The following is a 27,885-nucleotide window of genomic DNA, read 5'->3' on the forward strand; positions in this document are numbered from 1 at the left end:
TGGGACATGACTGCACGTGGTCAGTGGTGCGCCCAGAATGTGAACATATCAGTAAGGATGTCAATTACCAGAAAAACAACGGGTAACATTAATTTGGTCCAACAGTAACGTTCTGCAAAGAATACTAGTGCGTGTTTTCTTTAGTTTTTGGACACCCAGTGGCCACTGTTTGGCAAAAAAATATGAAAGTTAAACAAACATGGGCAGTTGCTGAAAAATCGTCCTTGGACACAAAATGGCTTTTGTTTTGCTTACCGGTAGAAGCGCGAAGCGCCTAGCACACGCACGCACACTCCATAAAGTTTTCAATATACAAGCCCTAAAGCCCGGTCTACACTAGCCAACATGAACCAACAAATGTTTGCCAACATTCGCCAACATCGTGTTGGCGAATGTTGGCGAATGTTTGGGAACCCGTCCACACTATCAAACACAGGCAAACATTGCCAAACAAAAGTTGGGCTAAGTTTGGCCATGTTTAGCATGAATTCGAGGGCAATTTGGAGGGAAAATTAGTCGTTTTCTTTGAAACAATAGAGAACCACAGGAAGAAAGCATGCCTAGGTGCTTCAGCAGCAATTCTTTCAGTTGTGTTGAACCGCCGTCGCCGCCGCAACCGAAAAAAGCCACGCTTGTGGACCAGGGCATGGATCCTCCTTAGGGAAAGGCATATAAACAGAAAGGAAACAATTACCATTACCATGGTTAACGAACTATAGTGATGACTATTTTCATAAGATGCAGAGTAGATCAAATGGATTTTGTGATGGGAGGCCCGCTCGCGAAAGTTCATGCGACTTGGTGCAAACGCCCGTAAAATACCTGGGAACAAGGTGCTTAATGAAGATAAGGAAAGTAACCTTGTCCACCCGCTGCATCAAGCACATGTATGACGATCTACGTACATTCTACATGCAATGACGCTGCGGCATAAATTATGCCAAATATGGGAAACAAAATGGCGTCACCTGGTGTGAAAATAAATCGCCCCAGTCGCGTAGCCAAGTTAGATTTTTCCGCGGATTTCCGCGGAATCCGCGTTTTATAACAGCCGTAGAAGACAGCAGCCCAGTTTTATTTTTCTGTTGTGATCTTTTCCAAAGACTCGTTCATAATTGGGAGGCAATTGAGAGGGAGTGTATGCATGTATTTGTCTTTGTACAATACAGTAAAGTTCACTAAATTAATGAATGAAATACATTTTTAAAAATTGTGAACATGGAAGTGCTTACCATCCACTCAAAGAAAGGAACGTGCAACGGGCGTGATCGTGACACGTATCAGTATGGCCAGTTCAGAGCAACAGTAAAACATGTAAATCATGTCCTTATATCCAGCTGTTGTCCCGTCATGAGAATGCGTTCGTGAATTAGCGATTGTGGATATTGAGTTTTGGCCGCAACCCATTGCACATTCGGCAACGGGCGTGATCGTGACACGTATCAGTATGGCCAGTTCAGAGCAACAGTAAAACACCACAGGAGCATGATTCATGCTGATAATTAGCCAACGAGCGAGACTTGAACTCTTCCGGAATGTTTATACCAGATGACGCAACCATTTGGCTATTCTAATTAGCGAAGAATTAAGTCAATAAGCCTGGTGTCCTGCTGAACATCCCGCTGAACATGCACAACACTTATCGGATTCCAAAGTGCTTATCAATGATAAGGAAGTAACGGGTACCCGGTCGGTTAGTAACGGATTGAATCATTTCCCAGTTTGGACTTGCTGAGTGATGATGTGTGGCCATTGTTAATAATATAAGTTGATTTCATATGATTCATTTTGCAGGGAAATCACATATTTCATGTTGTTTTCGAAGAGATAGCACCATTTCATTTTGTTGGATGTCATATGTCTCGAAGCTCATCGGACCCGACTTGGAATAATACCGCTACGCGCAGCTATCTATATCGCTGTCAATTTTCGTTCATGTCCTTATATCTAGTTGTTGTCCCGTCATGAGAATGCATTCGTGAATTAGCGATTGTGGATATTGAGTATTGGCCGCAACCCATTGCACATTCGTGTCGTTTTCAACGATTAACATCCGTTGGTGGAGTGTATCCGATCGCGCTGGAAAAAAATTGGTGGAATTATCTGATTTACATTTTTGTTTTCACGGAATATTACTAGTTCATCTTTGGAAATATATGTATATGGATTTGGAAATATTGGCCAATTGAAGTAAATAGGGCAAGGCAGGGCAATCAAATTTCAGCCTAAAATTCACCATTTATAGGTTTACTGCCTGGGATTTGACAGGTCTGGATTAGATTGACTTTCGTATGACTGAAATATAGCCAAAATGAGCGACCCCAAAATGCTGTTCGTTATTTTCGTAGTTATCTTCAAAACATCTGCAATAACAGACATATGTTCAAATGAAAGCACGTGCGGGAAGTGTATCGCTGCAGCCCCAAATTGCGCTTGGTGCCAACTTCCTGGATTCGATAGACTGCCTTTCAATCGACTTCGATGTGATACCAATGACAGCCTTGTTTCGTTTGGATGTCCTACCTCTGACGTCATCAGTCCTGATCATGAGATTACCATTTTAAAGGTAAGTCTATTCTAACAGAATTCTCTAAGGTGCATGTCTTCCTGTTTCGAGAAGAAGGAGTATCCCCTCTTTATTATTCTCATTGATTTTGAATTCGAGGCGTCTCCGCTATCGTAAGAGCGGCAGCAGGAAGGTTATACACAACTTGGACGACATATCTGGCCATTTCACTCGATACAAACTTACTCCATCGGAAACACGCGTAAGGAGGGGGCATTTTGTAGGCCTTGTTCGCAAGAGAATGAGTTATACACTGCTGGTTAGCCATGCAATGGTGGTGAATGCTCTTTTGCCAACGAAATTCGAATGAAAAGTAACCTGAAGTAGGTCAATAGGGCCCACCACATTGGAAGTGGATACGCTCAGAGATGAGGAATTATACCTGTTTATCATTTTTAATACACGAAAGTGTAGTGCTATATAACCAAGGCCACACTGTTATGGTTTTGGAGCTTTAAATAACTTTAAGGGTGTTTTGGCGAACTATATGCTAATATGCACCCCGTAAAAGCTCTTTAGCAACTTCTATGAGGTTCATTACAAGGTTCAAAACCGTTAAAGGTCTTTAATTTAACACAAACGCTCTTGGGAGGGGGGGGGGGTATATTGGGGGTCAACCAAAATACATTCAAAGCTTTTCCAGATGCTGAAAAACATTTACTGCTAGTAAGAGTGCACCTTGTATGCACAATTGATACTACTTTTGATCGCTTCATCGCTTCATCTTTGGCAACGCAAAGCCCACTTGAGATAATCCGATCACATGCAAAAGAATTACATGTAACCAATACAACGTTTATCTTACAAATTACCGTATTTGTTTATTAGACGATTTGGTATTTAATTGAGGTTCATTTGTATATGAATAGAAAATAATATAAACTGGTGAAGGCACAGCATATGCATGGATGTATAGCAGCAGTTGCCCATGATCTATGCCCGGGTTGGTTTCAGCCAAGAAAGTGATCCAGCTTCATGATTATCATAAAAAATATGTAAGCGCGCCTTACTCATTTCTCAGTAAGAGTAACTTAGACTAACTCAATGGAAAATATCAACCTCCGATGTAACAGCCTTTAGGTGTCGCGTTCTAATTTTTTAGCCGATGGGGTCATTTGGACTTCAAAACTAGGGTAAAAACTCCCAAGAACACTAGAAAAGGGGTACGTTGTCATAAAGAGTTTTTGCAACTCGTCAAAAGGGGTGTCTTTTCATTAAGATTGTGATAACTTTACTTAATATTTCAACCAGTTTTCAGTATAAAAACTCATGTATGATAAGAAAGGGGGTCACAATTTAGATGGGAACCCTGGGGGGGGGGTCAATTTATGATATTGGTACATGCACTGCCCCCCCCCCCCCCCTCCTGAATTTGCTGAGTGAGCCCCCCCCCCCCGCTCACACACACCCATGGCTCAAAGATGGATTATTCACTCCCAAAATTTAAGTTCTATTTGAAGTTCAGAAGACTTCATGTAGGTCATTAATATCATTAGTGATGTACAATTGACATTGAAATTGGCAGCCGTTGGTGAAAGTGTTAACACCTCAACATGATCATGAGACCGTGTTCAGACAACATTTATCGCGGGAAGTATCCCGTCAGTGACTTCCTAGCTGACTTCCGTGTAGAATATCAAACTGTTCACTTAAGTGGGTCAACATTTTATTGGTACAGTGGAGCCTCTCTTCGCGAACTCCTCTTTATTAAGGATAACCTCTCTTTTAAGGACTACACTAGTTTTGTTCTCAAATTGGTAGTTGCCATTCAATTTGACCTCTCGAATCAGGACTGACACCTCTCATTTAAGGACAGCACTTGTCAAACACAAGGGTGTCCAGTTTGTTGTTTTCAAAGGGGTGCATTATATTAAGACACATGCTATTCCAAAACATTATCTACTCAAACCTTAGTTTGACTGGACTATGAACCAGATTTGTTTTCACTTGGGGAGCATGAGAACCTTTAAGGACAGCACTTGTCAAACACAAGGGTGTCCAGTTTGTTGTTTTCAAAGGGGTGCATTATATTAAGACACATGCTATTCCAAAACATTATCTACTCAAACCTTAGTTTGACTGGACTATGAACCAGATTTGTTTTCACTTGGGGAGCATGAGAACCTTAGCTTAACCTGCAAAATGGTATTTTTGATCGAGGTTTTAGTTTGGCAAAGAATATATCATCAAGATGCAAGCACCCAAAGTGCTCCATTGTCTTGGCAACTGGTGTAAAGAACTCTTATAAAATGGGTGTATAGGCTAGTCCGTGTCAGGAGGGGATGCACCCCGGGATGACATCTTTGAAAGGTGAACCTCATTTAATACATGTAGGCCTAAATATAAAATTTATTGGCTAAATTTGCATTTTCCTGGTATCTTGAAAAATTTGTCCGAGTTTATTTTAAGGCTGTTAAAAAGCAATACGTTGAAAAGCGGACCTCCCCCTACTGTTGCATTATCACCCCTTTACCCCTCCCTAACCTACACCCCTGCTTTTGCGCCTAATGCAGATAACGTACAGAACAATGATGATGGACAGCAGGGGCGTATGTCATAACCCCCCCCCCCCCTCCCAGACATTATATGCCCTATAAGAGTGCCAATATCGTTGATTTTGAGCGCTCCGTAAAGATGTAAGGTAAAATGGGGTAACCCTGGTTTATTTGTAGCCCGCTGCATTGCTTGATGCAATATCATAGGCAGCGGCTACAATTAAAACAGGGCTACAAATACCCCACTCTACCTTATGTCTCGTCGTTAATTAAGGGAGGATGAAACGCAATTGCTATAGGAAGCATGCACTTCAGCCCTTTTGTCAGCAGACTTGACAGGAGCCGCTTGGGAAAACTACATTAGATTGGAAGAAACCATGGGGATATCAATCATTATTATAGCCAGGGGCTACAATTAAACTAGGGCTACAAATACCCCACTCTACCTTATGTCTCGTCGTTAATTAAGGGAGGATGAAACGCAATTGCTATAGGAAGCATGCACTTCAGCCCTTTTGTCAGCAGACTTGATAGGAGCCGCTTGGAAAAACTTCATTTGATTTGAGGAACCCTCGCTGTGAAGGTAAAGCCTATTGCCTGAGGTAGGCCTACATGCATCATGTTTTAATTTCAGGATGAAGCTGTCCGCGATGGAAATAGAATTGCAGAACCAATACAGTTGAAACCGCAGGCGATTCATCTCAAGATTAGGCCAAGTAAGTACGGTGGCTGTTACACATTTCAAGAAAAAAATGGGGCGCTGAGTGTCCGAAATAGTGATGTCATAAGGGGAAACTAGGCCTTATGATGGAGGGACAAAGGAGATAGTCATGGTTGACCAACACATTTGAATGCCTTTAATGAGGGAAAAGGGGGAAAAAGTTAGTTCCAATGCAAGCCACCAATTTCGGGAAGCATGTATAAGGTGCATAATATCTTATGTCTGGCTGTGCTGGGCACGGGGTGACAGAAATACAAGTCCCTCCGGAATACAAGTCCCAATACAATATATTTTCGAGGCCAATACTGCTCATGTTGTGGCCATGCCCCCCCCCCCCCCCCACCACCACCTCCCATGTCACCTTGAAATGGTCCTTTCCAAGCATTTGTAATCTGAACATCCACTGCAGATGTACATGTAAGGTTTTACGGAACTCTGTTTGCTGGGTTGGGCGTCTGCTATTTAACCGTACAAGGAAAGGGCCAACGATATGTCTTGTATAAAATCATAGACACAACTGACTTTAACCGCTAAAATCCAGCATCTATGTACACGATTAAATAAACAATTACAAACACACCAAACATGTAATAAAGCACCTTATCCAACTAGGCCTAATATGTACAGTATAGGCCTAACTCATAGTAAAGCTTAAAGGGACATAAGGTTAACCATTTTTTAACATGAAAGTTTACGAGGTTTTTTTTATAAACCTTGAATGTTGTAAAAGCAGTTTACTAACGTTTATACAACCTACATATTTGGAAGAATTCAATAACCGAACTTTACTTTAGTAATGAAAACATAATTCATACATGCTCACTTTGATCAGCAATCATGATTTATCTCTTTTCGACTTAAAAAAAGAAAATAGTGATGATTAAAGCTTGAGAATATTTGTTCTAATGATGCGTCATGTGACCAAATACACTCAACTTTTTGTGGCCATTTTCTGCTTTATTCAGGGTCTAAAATTTGAGAATTTGAAAATGTTTTCGTAGCCCAATAAGTGGAGTTGTGTTTCTGATATGTTACTGAGTTTTGTATACGGTGCCCTTTCCGTACAGCATTGCATACCTCTTGTACTTCCTTGTAATGGCGGATTATTTCCTATCAGACTTATCAACGGATGTGTCAGTGGAGGTAAAAACATGATAGTATAATGATATAATAAAGACACTCTTGTAAATTCTCAATCTGAGGAGACCACTGAAATTACTTGTCACCTGTTTTTTTGTGGTTTTTACAGATAAACCTTTGACGTTTTCGCTAATGTACCGAGAGGCTGATAACTACCCAACGGATCTGTACTACCTGATGGACCTGTCCATGTCCATGTTAGATGACAAAAAGAAGCTGGCAGGCCTGGGAACATTATTAGGTAAGTCATTCAGTCTTAGCGAGACAATGGAGAGTTTTAGTAATATCGTCAGAAAAAAGTACTATACTACCGTGAATGTGAGACGATCTCTGAGAGGGATTAAAGCAGTTTTTGATAATTAGAATATAAATTTCAGTAATTTCTGAACCCAAATGAAATGGCTAGTTTAGATAACTTTTGTTTAGTTGCTCACAATATCATCAAGACCACTCTGCTCGTCACAAGAATACCACGCATACCCTGCCATGCGGCAAATAGGAAAAACAGTCCAATGTGTACCTCCTGTTATTTAGGGTGAACCTGGGCAGTGGGCAACATGTTTCGCAATCCTGCCTAATTGATAGGTGTGGGTAAGGTTGAACAAAGAGGTGTGTGCAACTTGAGTCTTGCATCAGAAGGATTGTAAACCTGGTGCGCCACATAAAAGAGGCGTTGATGGGCTTCCCTGGACATCAACATGTCGTAAATGTCACCGTTCCGAGGGGGAAGGTAGATACGCCTCTTCAAATTATGGGCAGATGCCTCAGCAAGACTGTACATAAAAGCCCGTCATATGCAGAGCATGCTATCCAAACAGGGAGTACATTCCTTTCTTTGTTGTATAGGGTGGACAAGTGGACAAGTGCACGTATCAATGCCGACGGGGTATAGCCCATTGAAAAATAGCCGATTCGCATTAAAATACCCTTTCGTAACAAAAGAATGTGATCAATGAACTCTATACTTCGTTTGTTCACTGTGTATACAGCCGAAATGAAATGTGCCCGAGTTGCGATGAAAGCCCTATATAAAAGATAATGATCAATGGACTCTTCTCCTAGGGTGTATAGTCCGCTTGAACAAAGTGACGACTTAAAGGAAACCTATAGCGAAACGCTTATCAAAATGGGGAGTTTCGAACGGCCCTCAGGCGGGAACAAGCTAAGCTTCCATTGATAAATGTTAGCAGTTTCGAGTTCCCCTCAGGTAGTTGATTATGTAGCCAATGGGTGATATGAATAAAAATGAGCAAGTGCTTTTACTTCGAATTTGTACAGAAAGGCCTAGTGTAAATGTACATGGAATTTTAGATAAAAAGCATTTGCTAGTCTTTGTTCATATCACCCATTGAGCTGCATCAATTTACGTGTAGCTATTTTTACCACGTTCAGCTAGTCTAAATAAAGACTTGAGCCATGACTGGATCTCTTTAAAATGAGTAATCGATATACCTTATCTAAAATAGGTACTAAATCACTACTATAATTGACGTAGAGCTGAAATAGTTTGTCACACATCTCCTCCGTCAGTTCAGATCGGATGACCTCGAAACTTTTCCTGAAAGTCGTGGTTGATATGGAGATGGTCATCGCCGGGTTAAATGGGTAAACTTTGCAGCGATCTCGGAGAAATAGCATTTTTTGTTCTTTCTATATATGGGCATACTCATTAACATAAGGGGCCTTTTCAGCAGGTCTGATTTGCATATGGGGCCATCTATTAAATCAAAAGTGTGGGATTATACGAAAATAAGCCGGGAAAGTATTGGGGCCACTATATGTTTAAAGCATTCATCCATTTCCGCAATTTTCCCCCTTTATTTTGGTCGTACTCTTTCACCTTACGTTGTTAATCGCTCTTAATTTTTCTAAGTACCGTATGGGAATTCATCACGTGATACACGTCACATAATATCAAAACCGCCTCACCCGACCCAAGCACTGGGCGCAAAGTAGCGCACATCTCCCTATATGAATACCCGGGGCAAATATAAAGTATAATATAAAATCCCGATTAACATTTCTTTACTGCAATAAAAACAGGCTAACACTGCAGATTAACAAGTAAGTGAGTGTTCCAGAACGAGTGGAGTCCGTGCGGAGGGTGTCGAAAAAACCCTAGGCGAACTACTTCCTCCGTCTGGTGCTGCCACCCACTCGCGACATTTGATGTACTAAGTTCGTAACACGCCATTGCCTCTTCACCATTCGCGAAATAGTTCGTCAAAATAAGTCGGGACCACTTTGAAGAGTGGTGGACTTTGATTTTTAAAGTCGTTTTGCTCCATACCATACTCGACCCCGCCTCCAAACCAAAGCCAATGAAGACAAATCCCCCCCCCCCCCCCCACCTATCAATACATATACCGTGATTGCCTCAATCATCAGAAGAAGACAAAGTCACAACCCCTCAGACCAATCAACCTATATCACCCAGATTGTCCCAATCATCAAAATCAAGACAACATCACAACCCCAAGACATAAAATTTCATGTCGCCCAAATTGCCCCAACCCCACAGTAAGCCCACAACCTAAAACAACCCGCGCCACGGGTATTATGCTAGTTCTTACAATGGGGGTGGGGGTTAGAGGACAACTCGGATCCTATGCAATGGCTCCTATTGGCTGGTTGTTGCTTGATTTTTGTCGCAAAATACATGCCTAAAGTAGTTTAATTACTTCCGTAGTGCTTATTAGGCTATAAAGGCAATGGTACATGTATTTGATGAGAGAAAAATGCTATCAGACTTAAGGATAGAACTGGTGTTAAAGCGTACTTAAGGCGAGGAGGCCGGTATCACAAACATTAATAATAGAGTCAATATAGCACCTGACCCCAAAAGAATTGATGGAGAAAGCGTTTTATGGTGTTTTCTTGTAATATTGGGTCATGTGAACAGCATATCAAAAGTTAAAGAAAATTTAGCCCCAGGAAAGTGTCAAAATGTGACCTTTAAAAACAAGATGGCCGCCAAATCATATTTTTGGCTTTATCTCGCTTCATGTTTGACATAGAATGCATATCTTGGTGTCCAGCCCCTAGGTCCTTGGGGTCAAAGAATCCCATCAAACTATTCATGAGGTTTTCGGGTATATCTTTTCAGCGGAACGGATGTCGGGAATTACTGAGAACTTCCGTCTCGGTTTTGGTTCGTTTGTGGACAAAAGGGTATCCCCTTTCAATAGCGACGTCGCGAATTTGTAAGTATAGTTTTGACTCTTCACCAAAACAGAATCATACAAGCCATTTGGCGACATTGACTCACTTGGGTGGATATAGTTCAATGTTGCTCCAGATGGTGACCTTGACAACACTGGTAATTAGTCGCCTGCTTTCTGTGGCTAGGAATGATCAAGGCCAATATTGTTTTGTGTGGCATTGGGAGATCTAGAAAACATTGTCGATTAGTCATGCTCAATATCAAGCAGTGTTGGATCATTTTGATGGTTGCGCATTAAGTTCTAGGTTCGATTTCCAAAAGTGCGAAAACACATATTTGTGGACAATGAAGTTCATTTCTGAATGAACGAGACACAACTAAACATCACCACAAACGCATTGATACCTCTTGCATGAACATCTGTTATGCCATCGCCGAGAAATCCGGTCTACAAAAAATAGCCTGCACAGATTTAATTGATCACTTAGCTAAGTGAGTCAATACCTTAACTCATTCTGGACCATCAGAGTTACTCCGTTCGTTACTTCCCCTTATGTTGTAACGGAGTCCGGGTCGGCGGAGTGGATCCAAAGCTTGAGGGTCAAGATGAGCCTTACATAATTGGAACTTTTCTACCACATAGCTAGCAGATAAAACGCCAAACAGATATGTAGCAAATGAAATCGGTGCCCAACAGTTACAAGTGTACATTCATGTACAACTACTGTATGTTTTAACCACAGAGGTCAACAGCGTATTTTAATGAACTAAAACCCCAATCCGCATGTATTTTTCTTTATTGGTAACTTTCGACACACTTTCTATTGTTGCACATCCCCCCCCCCCCCAAAAAAAAAACAATCCTCAACTAATACTCTAGATCCAATTGCAAGCTTGCTCTCATCACTGTTTCTACTTGCCACTGCAGCTTGAAGGTGACCCCTTCTTGCCGGTCTACGAAGTGCGTAGAACCATACGGTTTCAGAAACCACCTGTCCTTGACTGAGAACACAACGCTTTTTTCTGTAAGTACAATGTAAAACTTTTAAAATCAAAAACTAATCATAGGTAAGAAACTTATTACAGTTCAGAAAGTAAAATGTGTCCTACCATAGCTCACAGACAGGTGAGACTAATCTGTTATTCACTGGACTACACCCTTAGAAATAAAGCTTTTTGAGTCTTTGAAAAACCTTTAACTAATAATTTGGCTAACACCAACATAAGTAGAGGTTTTTCAGCAATGAGAGACATTCCGAATCTCAAAACGCTGCTGCTCGGGCTTATTTGAAAGTAAAGTCACCTTGGTTTGTTTCAAACAGTTTCGTTTGATTAACAGGACCAAGTGAAGGCTGCGAGGGTTGCTCCAAACTTGGACAGTCCGGAGGGTGGTTTTGACGCCATGATGCAAGCAGTTGTGTGCGACGTGAGTATAAATCTCCACATTGCAAATTATGCGCGTTAAGTCCCTTAGGTATTGGTGGTTTATGAGTCTCTAAATTAATTCTTGATCCGAAACCATACTCATGGAACGGAAACTTTTTCAGAGGGATATTAAGACTGGTACACCTTTATTTTGTTATCGCATTGAGATAAGTGTGAAGAGGTAAGTTGTATAATATGTTATTTCTCCGCATGTACCTAGATTTGAATCAGGTTCGGACAACCAGCAAAATAAAGGAAAAAGAAAAATTTATTTAAAATGCTCTTTTATTGATTTCAACACATTTTTATTGAATTGTTAATGTACCTACAGTGGGAATGACGTGGTTTGCCGCTTCGGGGATCGCCGCAGTTTTTCACCAAACCGCTCAGTCCTTTATGCTACCTTCGATGTTCATTTCTAAGCTAAAATTACTCCACCATCGAAATCTACTTTGTGCATGGATTGTGGAATTTGTCTAGATTTAATTGTACATATTTTCATCTTGTTGCCGGTGATATCACCTACTGTGCTAAGTTGGCGTTACTCTGATTGTTCCAGGATATAGGATGGCGTGAAACAGCGAGGAAGATCCTAGTACTTTCCACTGACGAAACCTGGCATATGGCAGGCGATGGAAAGGTAATTTTAGCGGCACGTTCTTCCATCAATGTCAGTTATTGAGCGGCTTAACCTATTTTGACACTTTATGTCATGCTGTCGGGCTAGCTAGTAGGTCACAGATTTTCCCGGGTCGTTTGTACACATGTACGACGTATGTTTTCAGTTTTGGCTTGCTTTCCTACTATAGATACGTACTTTCTGATTATATAGTGTTTGTCGCTTTGGAGACAGCCCAAACCTCAATATATGAGAAGAATGCGCCCGGTCGGAGTGACAGACAATATTGGGTTTTCCAAGTTTTCAATTGCCTTTTTTCCCTGCAGTTAGCTGGTATTGTCACTCCCCATGACGGTAAATGTCATCTGGATGAGACTGGATTTTACACTGAAAGCACAACGATGGTAAGTATCCGGTAGATTAAATTAAATTTGTCCCTTCTTTTAGTAGTTGTACATGTATATATGCGGTTAATGAGCCCAAGTAAGACATGGTAGTCCTGTGATCATCATAAAACAAGATCAAATTATTCGGGCGTTAACCTGATGACCACATCTGACCCTTTGTCGAGGGAATATGGATATTTTTGGCCGGAGGAAAGTGATAACGTTTTTTTCGGTACAACGTTTTTCCTCCATATCTTGCAGGATTATCCTTCCATCGGACAGTTATCGGCAGCAATCCACGAAAACAACGTGAACGTCATCTTCGCCGTGACCAAATACAGACTGCCCTTGTACAAGGAACTCAGTGCCTTGATAGAGGGTTCGACAAGTGGAGAGTTGGCAGATGACTCATCCAACGTAGTCGATCTGGTGCAGGACAATTACAACGTGAGTAACAGGGAAATCAGTCCTAGGGGAGAGTGTCCCTGTGTATTTTGATAGAATGACCTGGGCAACGAAGGATTCTACAACTATGCTATTGACAGTCACGGCCTCTATAGAACCTGTCGGAATCCGTCAGAATACAAAATGACGGGACATTTTTTCCAGCGGGCACGGGGGTTAAGGATTGTATTATGCGCGTTTGATTTCAAAGGTATTGAAGGGATCGGGTCTCTGTAGAACCATACCTTTATCAGCCACCATACACGAGCGAAATATACTTGGGGGGGGGGGGAGGAGAGGGATTCGAAACTACATCGTTGTCCATTCAATCCCAGTAGTCAAATTGGGAGACCATATTTTTTCAAATGGAAACACACAGAACATTGAAAGGAAACGGTCAGAAATCGTATACGTAAATATGAGACTCGCATCGCATTTTTCCCAACAAAAAGAACTTACAATTTTCTATTGTTTAATATTCATTTCAGAAAATAACTTCAAAAGTTACTCTGAAGACTGAAGGTGCTGAAGGCATAAAGGTATCCTTTAAGTCCAGCTGCTTTGGGTGAGTTACCGACCATAGGCCTATTACTTGGTAGTGTTGAGTTGCCTCTTATCCAGGGTTTCCGGTATTACTCCAACATTACAATACATCAGCCAATATGTCTTCTCGAGCCCATATCCAGAACCTGCTTCAAAATAGCTTTTGTGCAAGAATTTTTGGATCTTTTTGAAGTGTCACTGCGCACTGCAGGGGATGCGCATGTGTACTACATTGAAAAAAGGAGTAAGTGTGGACGATCAAGGCGCCTCGGTTTGGTCTAATCTCACGTGACGGGCGGACCACACGCTTCAATTACCTGATGCAATCATGAGACAGTGATGCTGTCTCGATTAATTGTGTCCAGTAGTGAGAAGCTGTTTGATATTTTGGGCTGGTGCGGCATCTCTGCTATGCTCAAGAAGCATAATTATTAAGGTACTGTATTTTGACGTGTTTTGATTCCAGATCAGAGATGATGAATTATACGAATATGTGTGAAAACATCAAAATAGGTTCAAACGTAAGTACATACCGTGTAATGGCTATATAGAATAAAATACATTAAGCACACTAACTTAATTCTGTGAACAACTTCGAGAATTTGAGCAATCAGAACAGTTCGTCATTGTTCCCCAATATTTGTGCTCTCTATTGGTTATTTGTGTTTGCTGTGTTTGCTGTTAACTGCATCTCTGCCTGTCAAACTCTTTTATCGGCTTTTGGTTAGATGTCGGGGAGATGTTTCTTAGTTCTTTACGCCGTCAGAAGCATAACTGTACTATATGTAGTCATTGCGCTTTTTAGTTGTAGCGAATGCAAATGTTAATTAGCATGTTTTTCAACTCTTATGAAATATGAAGTACGAATGCATTTGATTTTACCACATCCTGCGTGAACTCCAAAATACATGTAGGCTTATTCATACTTACATGTCATCGGGGAAATTTCAAAAACATTGTCGTTGACAAACGTCATTGTGAAACCTGCCTAGAATTCTCTCCAATTTGGCATATTCTAGGTCACCTTCGAAGTAACTGTTCTAGTCGAAAAATGCCCAAAGGACAAATCTTCCATGTGGAGGAATTTTACTATTCGTCCAGTCGGACTTTCTGATGGAATCAACATCCAGATGGAACTACTCTGTGACTGTGATTGCCAGAAACCCAATCAGACGGTAAGTTCAGGCAATTCAACACTCCTGAGTCGAATCAGTATTATTGATACTAAAGCCATCTTTTGGTAAGCCATGCCTTGATTAGATGGATGTTTAGCCTCACAATGGGGATTGGGGACACCCTTCGTGCACTTCTAAAGACAAGGAATGCTGGAAGAGCAACAGTCTATGTCAGTGGCGTGGCAGAGGGCAAAGGAATGTAGATTGGGTGAGGTCGCCAGTTTGCGACTGCGTGGCCGGTAAAAGCAGGTTCATCACCACGCAGCTTCTCATGCCATGGGTGCCATCTCGAGCCATACCGTGAGGAGGACGCTGGATATAATAGCATCCTGAGTGCCAACCCTCTTCGCTCATTCTCATTGAGTATTGGGGAATGGGAAGGATCAAGCATATTGGCCATGTTGATAAGTGCAATAACAATCATCGTTTTTTATGTTTATCCTCCTCCCAATACTTAAAATATTCTTCTTCTCAACAAACAATATAATATAGTATACTTTGCTCCGGAATAGCTTCGAGTAGTGGGTTAGTGTGGGTCAAAGGCTGGGGATTCCTTACGCTTAAGATATCCAGAAGGTGTCTTCTTGATACCGCCTGTACAACCGACAGCTCGGATGGGATTAACAGTCAAATTTAGCTCCCATTTTGGCACTTTTATTAGATTCAGCTTTATGACTACACATGTATATTACTAGCTGAAGACGTAAAGGAAAGAATCCCAAGCCCCTAAACCACGTGAAAGTCTAGCTTCCACTAAAGGATTTAGATATCCCGTATCAAGGCCAAAGATCAACTCCCACGCACTGCCAGGTTTCAAATATACGATGTTGGAAACCCGGAATCAAACACAATTGAGCAGAATTATAAATACATGTACATGTACAGTAACATGGAGAGCCTGCGGGTCAAACTGACCAAAGACAAACTGGCATAAATGGCTTAGTTTTACGCATTGGAGGATTTACGCAACACAATAGCCTCCTTTGCGACATGCACTCAAAATCTGTTTTATACGCTGCACGACACGACACAATTTCTAAGATTCTTTTTATCCAACAGTGTTCTGTATACTCACTGACACAGCTAGTGCACCCTGTACATTTCTAAAACATGTCTTCAGCTGGAATTACGCATGATCTCTATAAAAATGGGGAATTTCTATTTGTCAAACAGTGTCGTCCTTTACGCACATACTGTCAATAACCCAATGGCCAGCCAGAAATGACACCGCTAAACTGCAAGACTAACTGCTCTTTTGCAGATATGGAAGCCATCCACCGAAATACAGCTCTTATCTGTACAAAATTAATACACTATCACGACACATAGGCCAATCTATCATCCCATTGCCAATCACGACTGATGTCCATAAACTTCGAGACTCGGCTACAATATGACGACCCTCACTAGTCAATTTGTTATCGCCTCATGGCCAGCCACGAATGACTTCCATCTGCTGCGAGACTCGTTGCACCTTTGCAGATATGGTAGCCTTCTACCGTAACGGCCCTTATCTGTTACCAAATGAAGACCCTCACTCGTCAAATTTGACATCGTATTGTATTTAAGTATAGTGTACCCTTAACCTAACCCTGCTAAGGGACAGGTAGACTATATGCAGGACCAAGATGGGTGCAGGTACGGTGCTGCATTGCCCGGGGAAAACAAGAAACAAACTCCCAACCTTGAAATTGGCATTCACTTCATTTTGAAGGAGTTCTAATTGCTATTAGGATTTCAATTGGTACCTATGGTCAATCCTTAACGTTGCGATTTACAGGTTCCTGACAACCAGCAGTGCAGTGGTGGGAATGGTACATACGACTGTGGCCAATGTACTTGTAAAGAGGAACGGTATGGGAAGAACTGCGAGTGCGATGGCTCGCAGTTTGACATCGACGTCAACAATGAACAGTGCAAGCAGTGAGTTTGTGCCTTTTTGAATACTTATGTTGTGTTTCATGACTTTTTATTTGATTTTTTTATATTGAATCTGTCCGTAAAAAGAGAGACAATAGGTCTAAAGAAGCTTATAACATGTATTACGAATGTAAAATCCCTGACCTTCACAGTCACAAAATAGATTGAAGCAAGAGGAACCACATTTCATTGTTGTGTGCATCGTTCGAAATCTTCTTGATGCTTTTAATAAAAAATACAACTATAGAAAAGAATGTAACATATTTTCTGTTTGGTTCTTTTGAGCTTGCATCTGTTGAGTAGAGCAATGCACTGTATCTTTCATGGCCTGGTTGTTGAAGTCGGAACTTTCTATGCACATGTAGTCTTGCGAACGAGGATGAGCGTCCAGAGAAGTCTAAGCAAAATCAGTTTTGGCTTCAGTCTACTTAGAGATAATCCCTGACCTATAGCCATCGCTGTTCAGTAACTAGTATAGGTTCACGCTGGTGGATCCAAATCTCTTCCGAACTGCTTTCATAAATACCAAGATAAGACTTTGAGATGCTGATCTCATGTCCTTCAATATTTTGATACTTCTGAAAATGTTGCGGAAAATGTCCAATGCTTTATCATTACTGATTTGAATATCGTTGTTCGAGTTTTCACTTTACCACAATATTACTCTAGTTTGCCTAACAATACACATTTAACTCCTTCTCTACTTTTAGGACCAATTCCTCTTCCGTATGCAGTGGGAAAGGCAGCTGCGTTTGCGGGGTCTGTGAATGTGACGTCAGAGGTCGAGGTCAGAGTAACCAGCACTACACTGGAGAGTTCTGTCAATGTGATGATTTCTCGTGCAATTACGCAGCGGACAATGGGAAGATATGTGGAGGTAAGAATCAGTAAGATTTCAAGTCATGCGTACATGGTTTCTCATTGGCGATCATGTGACTGCCTGATGAGATCATACATTTTCTAAAGTGTCCGTATCTGTGCCATTTCGCAATCAAATTTTTGAGGATGCAACTGAATAGCATACATTTTTCTGAAATATTATTCACGTCATTGGAGATGACAGATTGGTCAAGGCATCCACTCTCAAACCGATGGTCGTTGGGTTCCAAACACAGTCTGGACGCTTTTTGTCCTTCACTGGTCGAGCTCAGGTGAGCGCTGCAGAAGCAGATCCATCTTTCGCTTTGAGCGCCTTCAGTGGTAGAGTCGTTGTAATGCAGACGACATCCCGATACACAAATTCATTGATATTCTGCTCATGCATTTTCAGGACCGGAGAGAGGCACATGTGTTTGTGGTGAATGTCAGTGTGCCCCGGGATTTGACGGGACAACTTGTGAGTGTCCGACTAGCATAGATTCCTGCATCGGTGGTGACGATGGGGTAAGCGAATGTGATATGATAACATAGTTTACCTGTTCTTTCAACACAAGAGATCGCGTCATGTGAGACAGGATCGAGGTCCGAACAAAAACAAAGAGCTTGTGGCTGAAGGCTTCTCGGATCGCATTTGAAGATAGTAGTGGGAGGAAAACAACTTACTGTTCAGAATAACCAGAGTCTTTCAAATAATTTTTTTTTGAAAGACTCTTGAAGAACTATCTAAACAACCTACTTGACCAGCATTCACTCTGTTAACATTTGGTTCGAAATAAATCTCTCTCAAGAAAAAAACGTGGCAATTTGATAACACTGGTGCATATGAACGGTACATAGATGTCATATGTTTAACTGATTGAAAAAGGCGAGATGGGAGTTACGAGTTAAATAAAGTCTATTTAGCTTTTCTGTGTTCGATCTTCTTAGTCATAATCATTTTAGTAAACAGAACATCTCGTAGGAACTAACCCTGGTCCGGCTAGGTTTTTTAAGTGCTATTTCCATTTCCATAAAAATAATTTTAAGTACTGGAATCGATGTTGTAGCTTAAATTGGATGTTGACTTGAAGGCGATGTTCTTCAACCAATGTGGAGAAATGTCTCATCGGTTGGTGTACAGGGCCGGAGAAGTTAACAATAACCCTGATTTTCTCAGGATGCCCTGTGTGTTGAAATACCAAAACCCTCTTAAAAACCAAAACCCTCGGGTGTCACTAAAACTCCGTCAAAACGCTCGCCTACTGCTCGGGATTTCGACTTCATCATCGCTCTACCTGGAGTGCTTTGGTATCTATAGGCGCAAGGATCCAGTTCTTAAAACAAGTAATGTAGCCAGCAATTGAGAATCATTTATATAATTTATTTTACTTTGCAGCTCGTGTGTAACGGCAAAGGCGTATGTAGCTGCGGTGTGTGTGAATGTTCTGTGGATGCCGGATACAGCGGACCAACATGCTCCGAATGCTTGGTAAGAAAGAAGAGTCGATTCTTTCATTTGATGTCCTCGGCAAATCTTTGTGAAATGACTTTGCTGTAGACACCCTGGGGAATCGATTCCCCAGATTGCCGAGCCAAACTCTGCAAACTGGAAGGCCTGATATTAAGATTATCAGGCCTTCCAGTTTGCTGAGCAGGCTTGTCCTGGGAGGAAAATTTATTTAGTAAAGTTAAAAAAACTGTGTTCATCTTGTAATAAGGTTCTTCTAGCATGATTTGCATCAAATATAGAGAAAAATGCACTGCTGGTTTATCCTACGGAAAGTGAACAAATAGCAAAATATGCATGGATTGATTTTGTGCGTGCGCCGAAGAGTATTCCCTTGTAATTTGCCTCGACATTTAGTGCATATTATGATGACATAGTCTCCATGTTACCAGATGGACACAGTTTATTTTAGAAAATATACCACCGAGCGCACATTTTGGATGCTTTTCTAGCGAGGCAGCCAATCTCCCAGGCCTCAAGAAGCACCATCCAGGGCAGTCTGCTCGGTAAGTTGGAAGGCCTGATAAGATTGGGGAATTCATTCTCCAGGGTGGTAGATCTTTGCTTTGGAGTTGCATGTGGAGTCGAAACTTTTAATTCAAAATGAACGAAAAATTTAGTATATTGTGGACAATTTGACTCCGAATTACACACCCACCGACTCTGACGATGTATTTCTGTTATATCAAAAGGAGATGGAAGATGGAGGGAGAGAGTGAGTGAGGGCTTATAATCACTACCCACACGTTTCATAGAGTCAGTCACGTGCTTTGTTACTGAAATTATTTTCAGACGTGCGATACCCATGGATGTGACATTCACACGGTGTGTGTGCAGTGCACTGTGTTCCAAACAGGGCCGCATGATTCAGACAAATGTAGTCAAGAGTGTACCAAGATAGAAATCGTTAGTGAATTAGATGGTAAGTTGACTAATCTGTTTTAAATACTCTTCAATGGAATATGCCAATTTACATTATTAATGGCGTAAAATGTTGTCCGGCATTAGGTCTGACGTACACTGCACGAACCTCTGACTGTGATTTCAAAGGAAGTGACTATTGGGCAAGCCCGGCTTACCAAACAGCACCTTTATTGCCCTGAATGGAGAGCCGAACTCGAAGAGCTCATTATCATTCAATAGCAGAGGGGTCAACATTACTACTGGAGTTATAGCGAAGGACTTTACCAATGTACCCAATGCATTCATCATGCTTATCAGTTAATCACATACTCGTGTATGTTCCTCTCAATCGATTTTTGACAAGAACACGAGTTTAGTAAAAGAAAATGAATCGAGAGCGAGAAATCGGCCATTGTTAATTATGCACATATAAATTCAGATATGACGTCACTGCTCTCCAATTGGCTAATATGTTGTAAAGTCTCCGGCTCCAAACAGGGTAGAATTGTTTACCTGTTTGGTTTTTCTTCTTCTTTCGTTCACCACGTTTTAGAAAGTCAGTCCGGATTTTATCACAAAGTCGGTGGTCCTGCGTAGCTGTTTGAGATCTCCATATAACTGGTCATGGATTCGTGCTCCCTCTGGCCAGTTCTCTTTCCTCAGGTCTGCAAAACTTGAGCATCTTCCCAGTATGTGTTCAGCAGTCATGGGCTCTTGGTTGCATATGCAGGTGTCGCTCTCGCCGATGCGGAATTTAGTGAACAGGTGGTGTTTTAGCCTGTTGTGTCCGGTTCGCAGTCTGAATATTAGGACCTGCTCCCTTCTTGTCAGTTGGTAGAAGCAGTCTCCTTCATCGTGTTCAGGATGCTCTTCCTTCCACTTCTTCCGATATCCTTGTTTAAGTTCGGTTTTGGCCTCGCTGTAGGAAAGGGATGGGTCGCATTGGTCTTTTTTGCCTCCCTCCTTGGCTAGTTGGTCCGCCTTTTCGTTCCCCTTGACGTTGCAGTGGGCTGGAATCCACTGTAGAACAACTTTTTTCCTTCTTGAATAGAGGTCTTTAAATGCTTTGAGGAGGTCGTTGTTATCTTCCTTTCTGGGATTTTGCAGAGATTTCAGGACTGAGAGGGCGTCAGTGAGGATGACTATGTTCCGTTTGGTCTTGTGTCGCTTCTGCATCAGTCTCTTGGCTGCCTGCTTAATGGCAGTTGCCTCGGCTCTATAGTTGCTCGAGTATCTGCCCGTTGGTATAGCTATAGCCTCCTCCTGGTCTTTGTACTTGATAAGTATGCCTCCACCTCCATCTCTTGTTGCTTGAGTGGCTGAACCATCAGTATAGACGTGAGTCCACTTCTGGTTTGGGTACTGCATGTGGATGTGCTCCATTGTCAGGGCTCTCCGTATCTCATCTGTCTGAAGGTCAGGATACCTGGGACTGAGTCCCTGATGTCCGGTGACACTCTGGGGTCTAGTGTTGGTTTGGTTCTGCTGGTGGTAAAGTTCTTGGAATACTGATTTTCAGCTCTGGATGATTTTGCTCCAGGGTCTTGCTCTGGTTAACGAAACTGCTGCGCTTGAGCCTTTTCCGGGAACCTTTCTTGACACGCTGATGCATTGGGTGGTTTGTCAGCCTTTTGAACTTCTCGGCTTAGATAATCACTTTTACATCCCTCCGATCTTGTAATGGTTGCAGTTAGGCTATGGTCTCCATCACTGTTATTGGTGTTGACCTGTTTGGTTGATTTTCAGTGCTGTTCGGCAAGCAGCTCTCCGAACAGGGCGAAAAATGATGCCTGTTCGGTGAGCGGCTTGCCAAATATATCCGGCCAATTTAAAAAACAAACTGCAAGGAAATTGTAGTTCGAAACGCATGCCGTACTCTACACACACGATGGCTGACTACCTGTTGCGCTGATCTTGATATTTACACGTCGTTCCGTGTTCTTTGGAAGTAGTCCCTATGCCGGCCCTGGTTCGATTTTCTAGTCGAATAACTGCGTTTCCCATCTCTCAAGTATCGGAATGCTGCTATGCATTTATAAGTTGTTCGAGGGGAAATTTTGTTGATTAGCATTACAAAAATTAAACTGATCATCTTATCTTTTGACGAAGTGCGCTGTATGACGTATCCGTACCGTTTAATACCGGTACGACGATTAGATATTGGTTACTGTATTTCTTCTAGAATCCTATTATTTCCTTCAGAAACGGACGAAACTAAAATATGTAGTTTTATTGACGATGATGGATGCCGTGCCTACTTTCACCACGAATACGACCCCGATGGAAACCTGACCATCAAAGCTCAGAGGACAAAGGGTTAGTTGTCAGCGAACATGGTTCCTTCTTCTAACTTCTACTTATCTAGCGTTCTGATTTCATGATGGAATTTCAGTATATTTTTCGGCCCTAAGGTTGCAAAAGGTTTCCGGCAGGACCGCGCCTCGTCTCTACTGGTCCTAACGTATTCCGTGTTATCAATTGCCCAGTACGAGAGATGACCCTCAGGGAATTTATGCCACACTGCGACCCCTATCAAGTAAGACAGCACTGAAATTGTTAAATTCTGTGATTGGTTCACGGAAAAGGTTACGAAAAGATGAGTAATAACTTAACAATAGAGAGTGTCTTTAACGTACTGTACTGTATTCCAAACCAGGGAATTAAGTCCAGTTTTTCCTCATTTATTTCGTGTATTGGTGTTCTTAGTGTGAAGGGGTCAACATGTTGTCCATTATGGCGCACAGCCGTATTAACATTTTTGTGGACACAGCTAGACAGGGGTGTATACAAAACCAAGACCTAAGACATAAGACCTAAGACCTAAGATCCCCCGAAGTACAAAACTAAGACCCGGGAGGCCAATTCCAAACTAAAATTTTGAAGAAAAATATCAGAGTCTTAGTTTTGTACATCAGGGGATCTTAGTTTTGTACGTACAAAACTAAGATCCCCCGAGGTACAAAACTAAGACCCAATTCCAAACTAAAATTTTGAAGAAAAATAACAGAGTCTTAGTTTTGTACATCAGGGGATCTTAGTTTTGTACGTCAGGGGATCTTAGTTTTGTACGTCAGGGGATCTTGATGTACAAAACTAAGACCCATGATTTCTTTCCAAATTCTGCCCCTCTTTCGAATTCATTTTGATGTAGTAATATCACCTTTGGGATGCATGCAGTTGCTCCATCTGAATAATACCTCCATATGCACTATGCAGGCACGACCGGTCATCACTCTAGCATATACTCTAGCATATACGGCCTCCATCCAGCTCCACAAAAAGTGGCGAAACCGGTGCAATACTCCTTTGAGTCATTCGGAGGAGCGCCGCCATCGGAAGAGTTGGAACGAGTAAAATATGAACGTTTTCTTATCCATCAATTACATACTAACCGAGTCAAACAACGTTATTGCAATATAGGCCGTTATTTAATGAATTCGAAAGAGGGGCAGAATTTGGAAACTAAGATCCCCTGATGTACAAACTAAGACTCTGATATTTTTCTTCAAAATTTCAGTTTGGAATTGGGTCTTAGTTTTGTACCTCGGGGATCTTAGTTTTGTACGTACAAAACTAAGATCCCCTGATGTACAAAACTAAGACTCTGATATTTTTCTTCAAAATTTTAGTTTGGAATTGGCCTCCCCGGGTCTTAGTTTTGTACCTCGGGGATCTTAGTTTTGTACGTACAAAACTAAGATCCCCTGATGTACAAAACTAAGACTCTGATATTTTTCTTCAAAATTTTAGTTTGGAATTGGCCTCCCCGGGTCTTAGTTTTGTACCTCGGGATCTTAGTTTTGTACCTGGGTCTTAGTTTTGTACTTCGGGGGATCTTAGGTCTTAGGTCTTATGTCTTAGGTCTTGGTTTTGTATACACCCGCTAGACAGCACTCTGTTGATTGTCATGGTCAGCTAAATAAGGTTTGACAAGTTTTCGTATACTATAGCCTCTGCATAATTATCATCGATAAATGTAGATAGAGTATTGCAAATTTGAAGTGACATATGCCCATGCTTATTGCGGCAATATACTCACAAGATGCAGTTTAAGTCGTCCGATTTTTAACCTTGTAATGTACAAGAAAAGTCAAACCTTCGCACATTGACCTATTTTTTTTACTTTTCTGTGAGCTGATAGTGTACATTACAATGTTTAAAACAGGACTACTTAGATAAGGGAATGCACAGATAAATATGTACGATGCAGTGTGTATGTCCCTATTTCAGCTTGTAACGCTCCTGACAATGTAATCGCCATAGCCTCGGGAGTGATCGCTAGCATAGTTTTTATCGGACTGCTGCTCCTTATTACATGGAAGGTAGCAGTGACAACATACGACAAAAGAGAATTCGCCAAATTTGAGAGCGAACGGTTAAATGCTAAATGGAATACGGTAGGGTTAACCAAGCTATGACCAATATATGTTATGAGTGCAACTAATATCTGGCTATAGAACAAGGTCAACAATTATTTCCATTTGACCTTGCTCTCGATTGCATGTACAGTCCTTCAAAAAAGTAAATGGACACACAAAAATCAAATTTTCTTGAAAACGGCTGGTGATAAATCGATTCGGTTTGCTGCATTTGATAGGGCATTTAGTTGTGCATCATGGTATCTACCACATAAAAATTAGCCATTTTATCTAATACCGACTTTTATTGATTTACAAAAGGCCCCAAAATCAACTTTTTCGTTTCCGATTTTTTTCGTACTTTTTCTTGATAGGATGAATCACCATGATGAAAAACCCACGTCCCCATCAAGGTGATGAAAATATCTTGTGCTAATTGGTGGGAAAACAGCATTTTATGTCAAAATTTTGCACCTTGTTTATTGACTTTGGAATTACTTTGGAGAAGTCGACCATAGCCAATTATGTCAGTTTCAACATGCAGCCCGAGTGTTAATTCCTTATTGGCTGAGGTTTTGAATGGGGGTGGAAATGTTGTTAACATTGATGTATTGTAAACGCGAGGGTAAAGTAATATTGGTGAACCCATTGTCCAGCTGCCAAATCCAGGCCTGGGATAGCTATTCATAGGCATATTAAACAAGGCCATTGAAATGGTGACATGATTCCGGTTGTCTGGGCCAGGTGAATAATATCAAGGGGGCATCTCCGCAGTAGAAGACCGGGTAACAAAACCCTTTTGCACAAATGGGTTAATAAGTTGCAGATTCAAGTGAAAACTGTGGAATTTCTTAGTTATTCACGCATAACTCAACAGAAGCTTCCAGTCAATATAAAATTTGCCCCCAAAAAATGTGTGATAAAAAAGTTGATTTTGGGACCTTTCATAAATCGAAAAAAATGACTTATAGGTAAAATAGTAAATTTCCAAGTGGTAGATATCATGATGCACAACTAAATGCCCTATCAAATGCAGCAAACCGCATCGATTTATCACCAGCCGTTTTCAAGAAAATTTGATTTTTGTGTGTCCATTTACTTTTTTGAAGGACTGTACAGTAATTGTAAGTCACAGTGGTCAAATTCGAATACTAGTATTTCGCGGAAAGCCACACCGATATCATATAGTTTTTTTAACAATCGTGACATTTTTCTGAAAAGAATTGACAATGATCCACATGTTAGTTCTGGTCACACAAAACAAGCTTTAAATTTCTCCGAAGGTGACATGTTTGTCACTATCTAGTTTCAAAATGTTTAATATTATTTGGCAGGAAGGCACCACCTGATCTTCTACACATGTTCACAAATATTCAGGTCAATGTGACCTAATTATACGTGGTCAAAGTATGTTACACTGCACTGTGCAGACATTTCCTATATACATGTTCTTCGTGAGAGATAAGCAAAATGTTCCCCTGCTGGGCAAGAGACAATGCGTTTTATGTTTACATCTCTTTGTCTAGGTCACCAATTATCATGTCTCTTTTACCTTGCAGGAAGGTAATCCACTCTACAAGAAACCTACGAGTACATTCAACAATCCAGCCTATTTTGAAAGCATGAATATCAAGGCGAAGGAGACGTGATATAGAACAATGCCCGCCAAACAGATATTACATTGTATTTGACAGTATTTTACAAGCTAGAGTGATTGAGACATTCATACCATCAGGGACAACTTGGGCATGAGATATGTTGGTTTTCATACAGGCTTCCAGCAGGACAGAGACTTCTCCAAACAGGATAATGGAAAGTCATTGAACTGCAATAAACAATGTACTAGAAATGGGTGTAACCTGCCTGAAATTCACATGCCATGTCCAAAACTGCCTCGCAACACGGTCCAAAATCATTATTAGAACTCAGCATCTGCGCGATACTACTGGTGGCGGCACATTTCGGCAAGCAGAGTCATTATCCTCCTGGCCATGTAACTCTACCACCCCCAAGTTGTCCCTTCAATATGGATATCGAGATCAGATTCTCAGTTTGGACAAATCGCCATCCCTGACCGTGAATTTTTATCTGGACACGGTTCATCGACTTGGACAGATCATCGTTATGATCGGATATCTATTTTAGGCGGATTATCCACGTCTTATTATTGTTGACAATAAGCTACATAGCTAGCTTCTACAGTTGTGTGGGATGGCGGGCGCATAACACATATTTTGGCGTTTTTTAAGGCTCAACACGCACGCCCTGAAAATTTTTTCGATGACTCTTTGTATTGAATGTTTATGGTAACTTGCCCTCAACCCTCTCGCTGCGACTAGTACATGTACTCTATTCGATATATATGCCATTGTTGCTGTTGGAAGACTAATGCGTCTCTTTCTGCGTTAATGTCATAGAGCTGGTCTTTGCAGGAGGAAAAATAAATGCTGATGATGATGTTAAGAGCATCATAATTTATACTAGAATTTAACATATGTCGAAGCTCCTTTCTTTGATCAAATGTACGGTGGCTGGAAAAGGACATCACATAATTTTTTTTCAGGAAATATCTCGATCGATGGACTTCTTATCTCGAGCGATAGAGTTACGAAATCGAGGCCATTCAACATTCAAACCGAGCCTACAACTTGAATCCCTCGATTTAAAGGGGGAATACAGGCAGGAGATAGGGGATAATATTGTCCGTCCATACATTTCAGATTTGGGAAAGCAAAAAACTACAAAACAATGAAACGTAGAAATGTACTCGGTTATCAGAGATTCGATTATAAGGCATAACATGCCGCATAGGCCTACAACATCTTTGCCAGATTCCAAAGGTATATGGGCAAACTACACATATATACGTGTCATTGTTTTTTAGTTTTTTGCTCCCCAAATGTGAAATGTACTTAAAGGGACACTATATGCAGCCAAGAAGGACAGATAAAATTACACAAGAACGCTGATAGGTGTCGCTCCGATCTCACAGAACATCGAAACTATTGCACTTGTATCAGTAATATAATGATATTGTTGAATCGAACACAACCTGGACCCTAGATGTGTACAAAAGTCAAATTCCTGTCTGTACTCCCCCTTTAAGTTGTAGTCTCGGTTTGAATGTTGAATGGCCTCGATTTCGTAACTCGATCGAGATAATAAGTCCATTGATCGAGATATTTCCTGAAAAAAAATTGTCCATGTTGAAAAAAAATCATGTGATGTCCTTTCCCAGCCACCGTAAAGTATGACCAAATAACGTTTATACAAAAATACATAAGGCGAGCTTATATATTTTTGGCTTATACTATGTAGTGATATTAACTGTCCATGGAAATATAGGGGCCATGTACTCAAAACGTAGTGGCAAATGTGTTGCACATTTTGTGATTACATTCATTTTGTGATTACATTCATTTTGTTCCAATTGTCGTATACATTTATTCTCAAATAAATAAAAGCTTTTAAAGATCGGTTTGTTTGAGTTGGTGATTTCGTCGATTATCGATTAAAAATAAGAAAATAAAAACGATATCTGAGAAAAGCGACTTGTTTCAGCAGAGGCTGGTTGGCTTAAAAGAACTGCGCTAAACGTAGTAGTATCAAAACACTTTTTTCCATTTTCAAGAACTTTGCCTTGCCTGCCTTGGCTGCTATCT

At 41.1% G+C, this 27,885-nt stretch overlaps 1 protein-coding gene across 1 annotated transcript; it reads left to right on the forward strand.

Moving 5' to 3' along the window:
* The first annotated feature begins 1,475 nt into the window (after positions 1 to 1,475).
* On the forward strand, positions 1,476 to 27,671 carry LOC135499659 (integrin beta pat-3-like). Its single transcript, XM_064790547.1, has 20 exons — positions 1,476 to 2,566; positions 5,696 to 5,777; positions 7,032 to 7,163; positions 10,029 to 10,125; positions 11,014 to 11,110; positions 11,425 to 11,511; positions 12,070 to 12,150; positions 12,456 to 12,533; positions 12,777 to 12,962; positions 13,448 to 13,524; positions 13,969 to 14,023; positions 14,522 to 14,677; positions 16,458 to 16,600; positions 17,308 to 17,474; positions 17,868 to 17,980; positions 18,852 to 18,944; positions 19,755 to 19,884; positions 22,068 to 22,181; positions 24,096 to 24,262; positions 25,783 to 27,671. Exons 1-20 carry the CDS (start codon positions 2,312 to 2,314, stop codon positions 25,870 to 25,872), a joined length of 2,400 nt encoding a protein of 799 aa, XP_064646617.1. The 5' UTR covers positions 1,476 to 2,311; the 3' UTR covers positions 25,873 to 27,671.
* The last annotated feature ends 214 nt before the right edge of the window (positions 27,672 to 27,885 follow it).

The sequence above is a fragment of the Lineus longissimus genome, chromosome 2 (assembly GCF_910592395.1).
Source record: "Lineus longissimus chromosome 2, tnLinLong1.2, whole genome shotgun sequence".
NCBI classification, from domain to species: Eukaryota; Metazoa; Nemertea; class Pilidiophora; order Heteronemertea; family Lineidae; genus Lineus; species Lineus longissimus.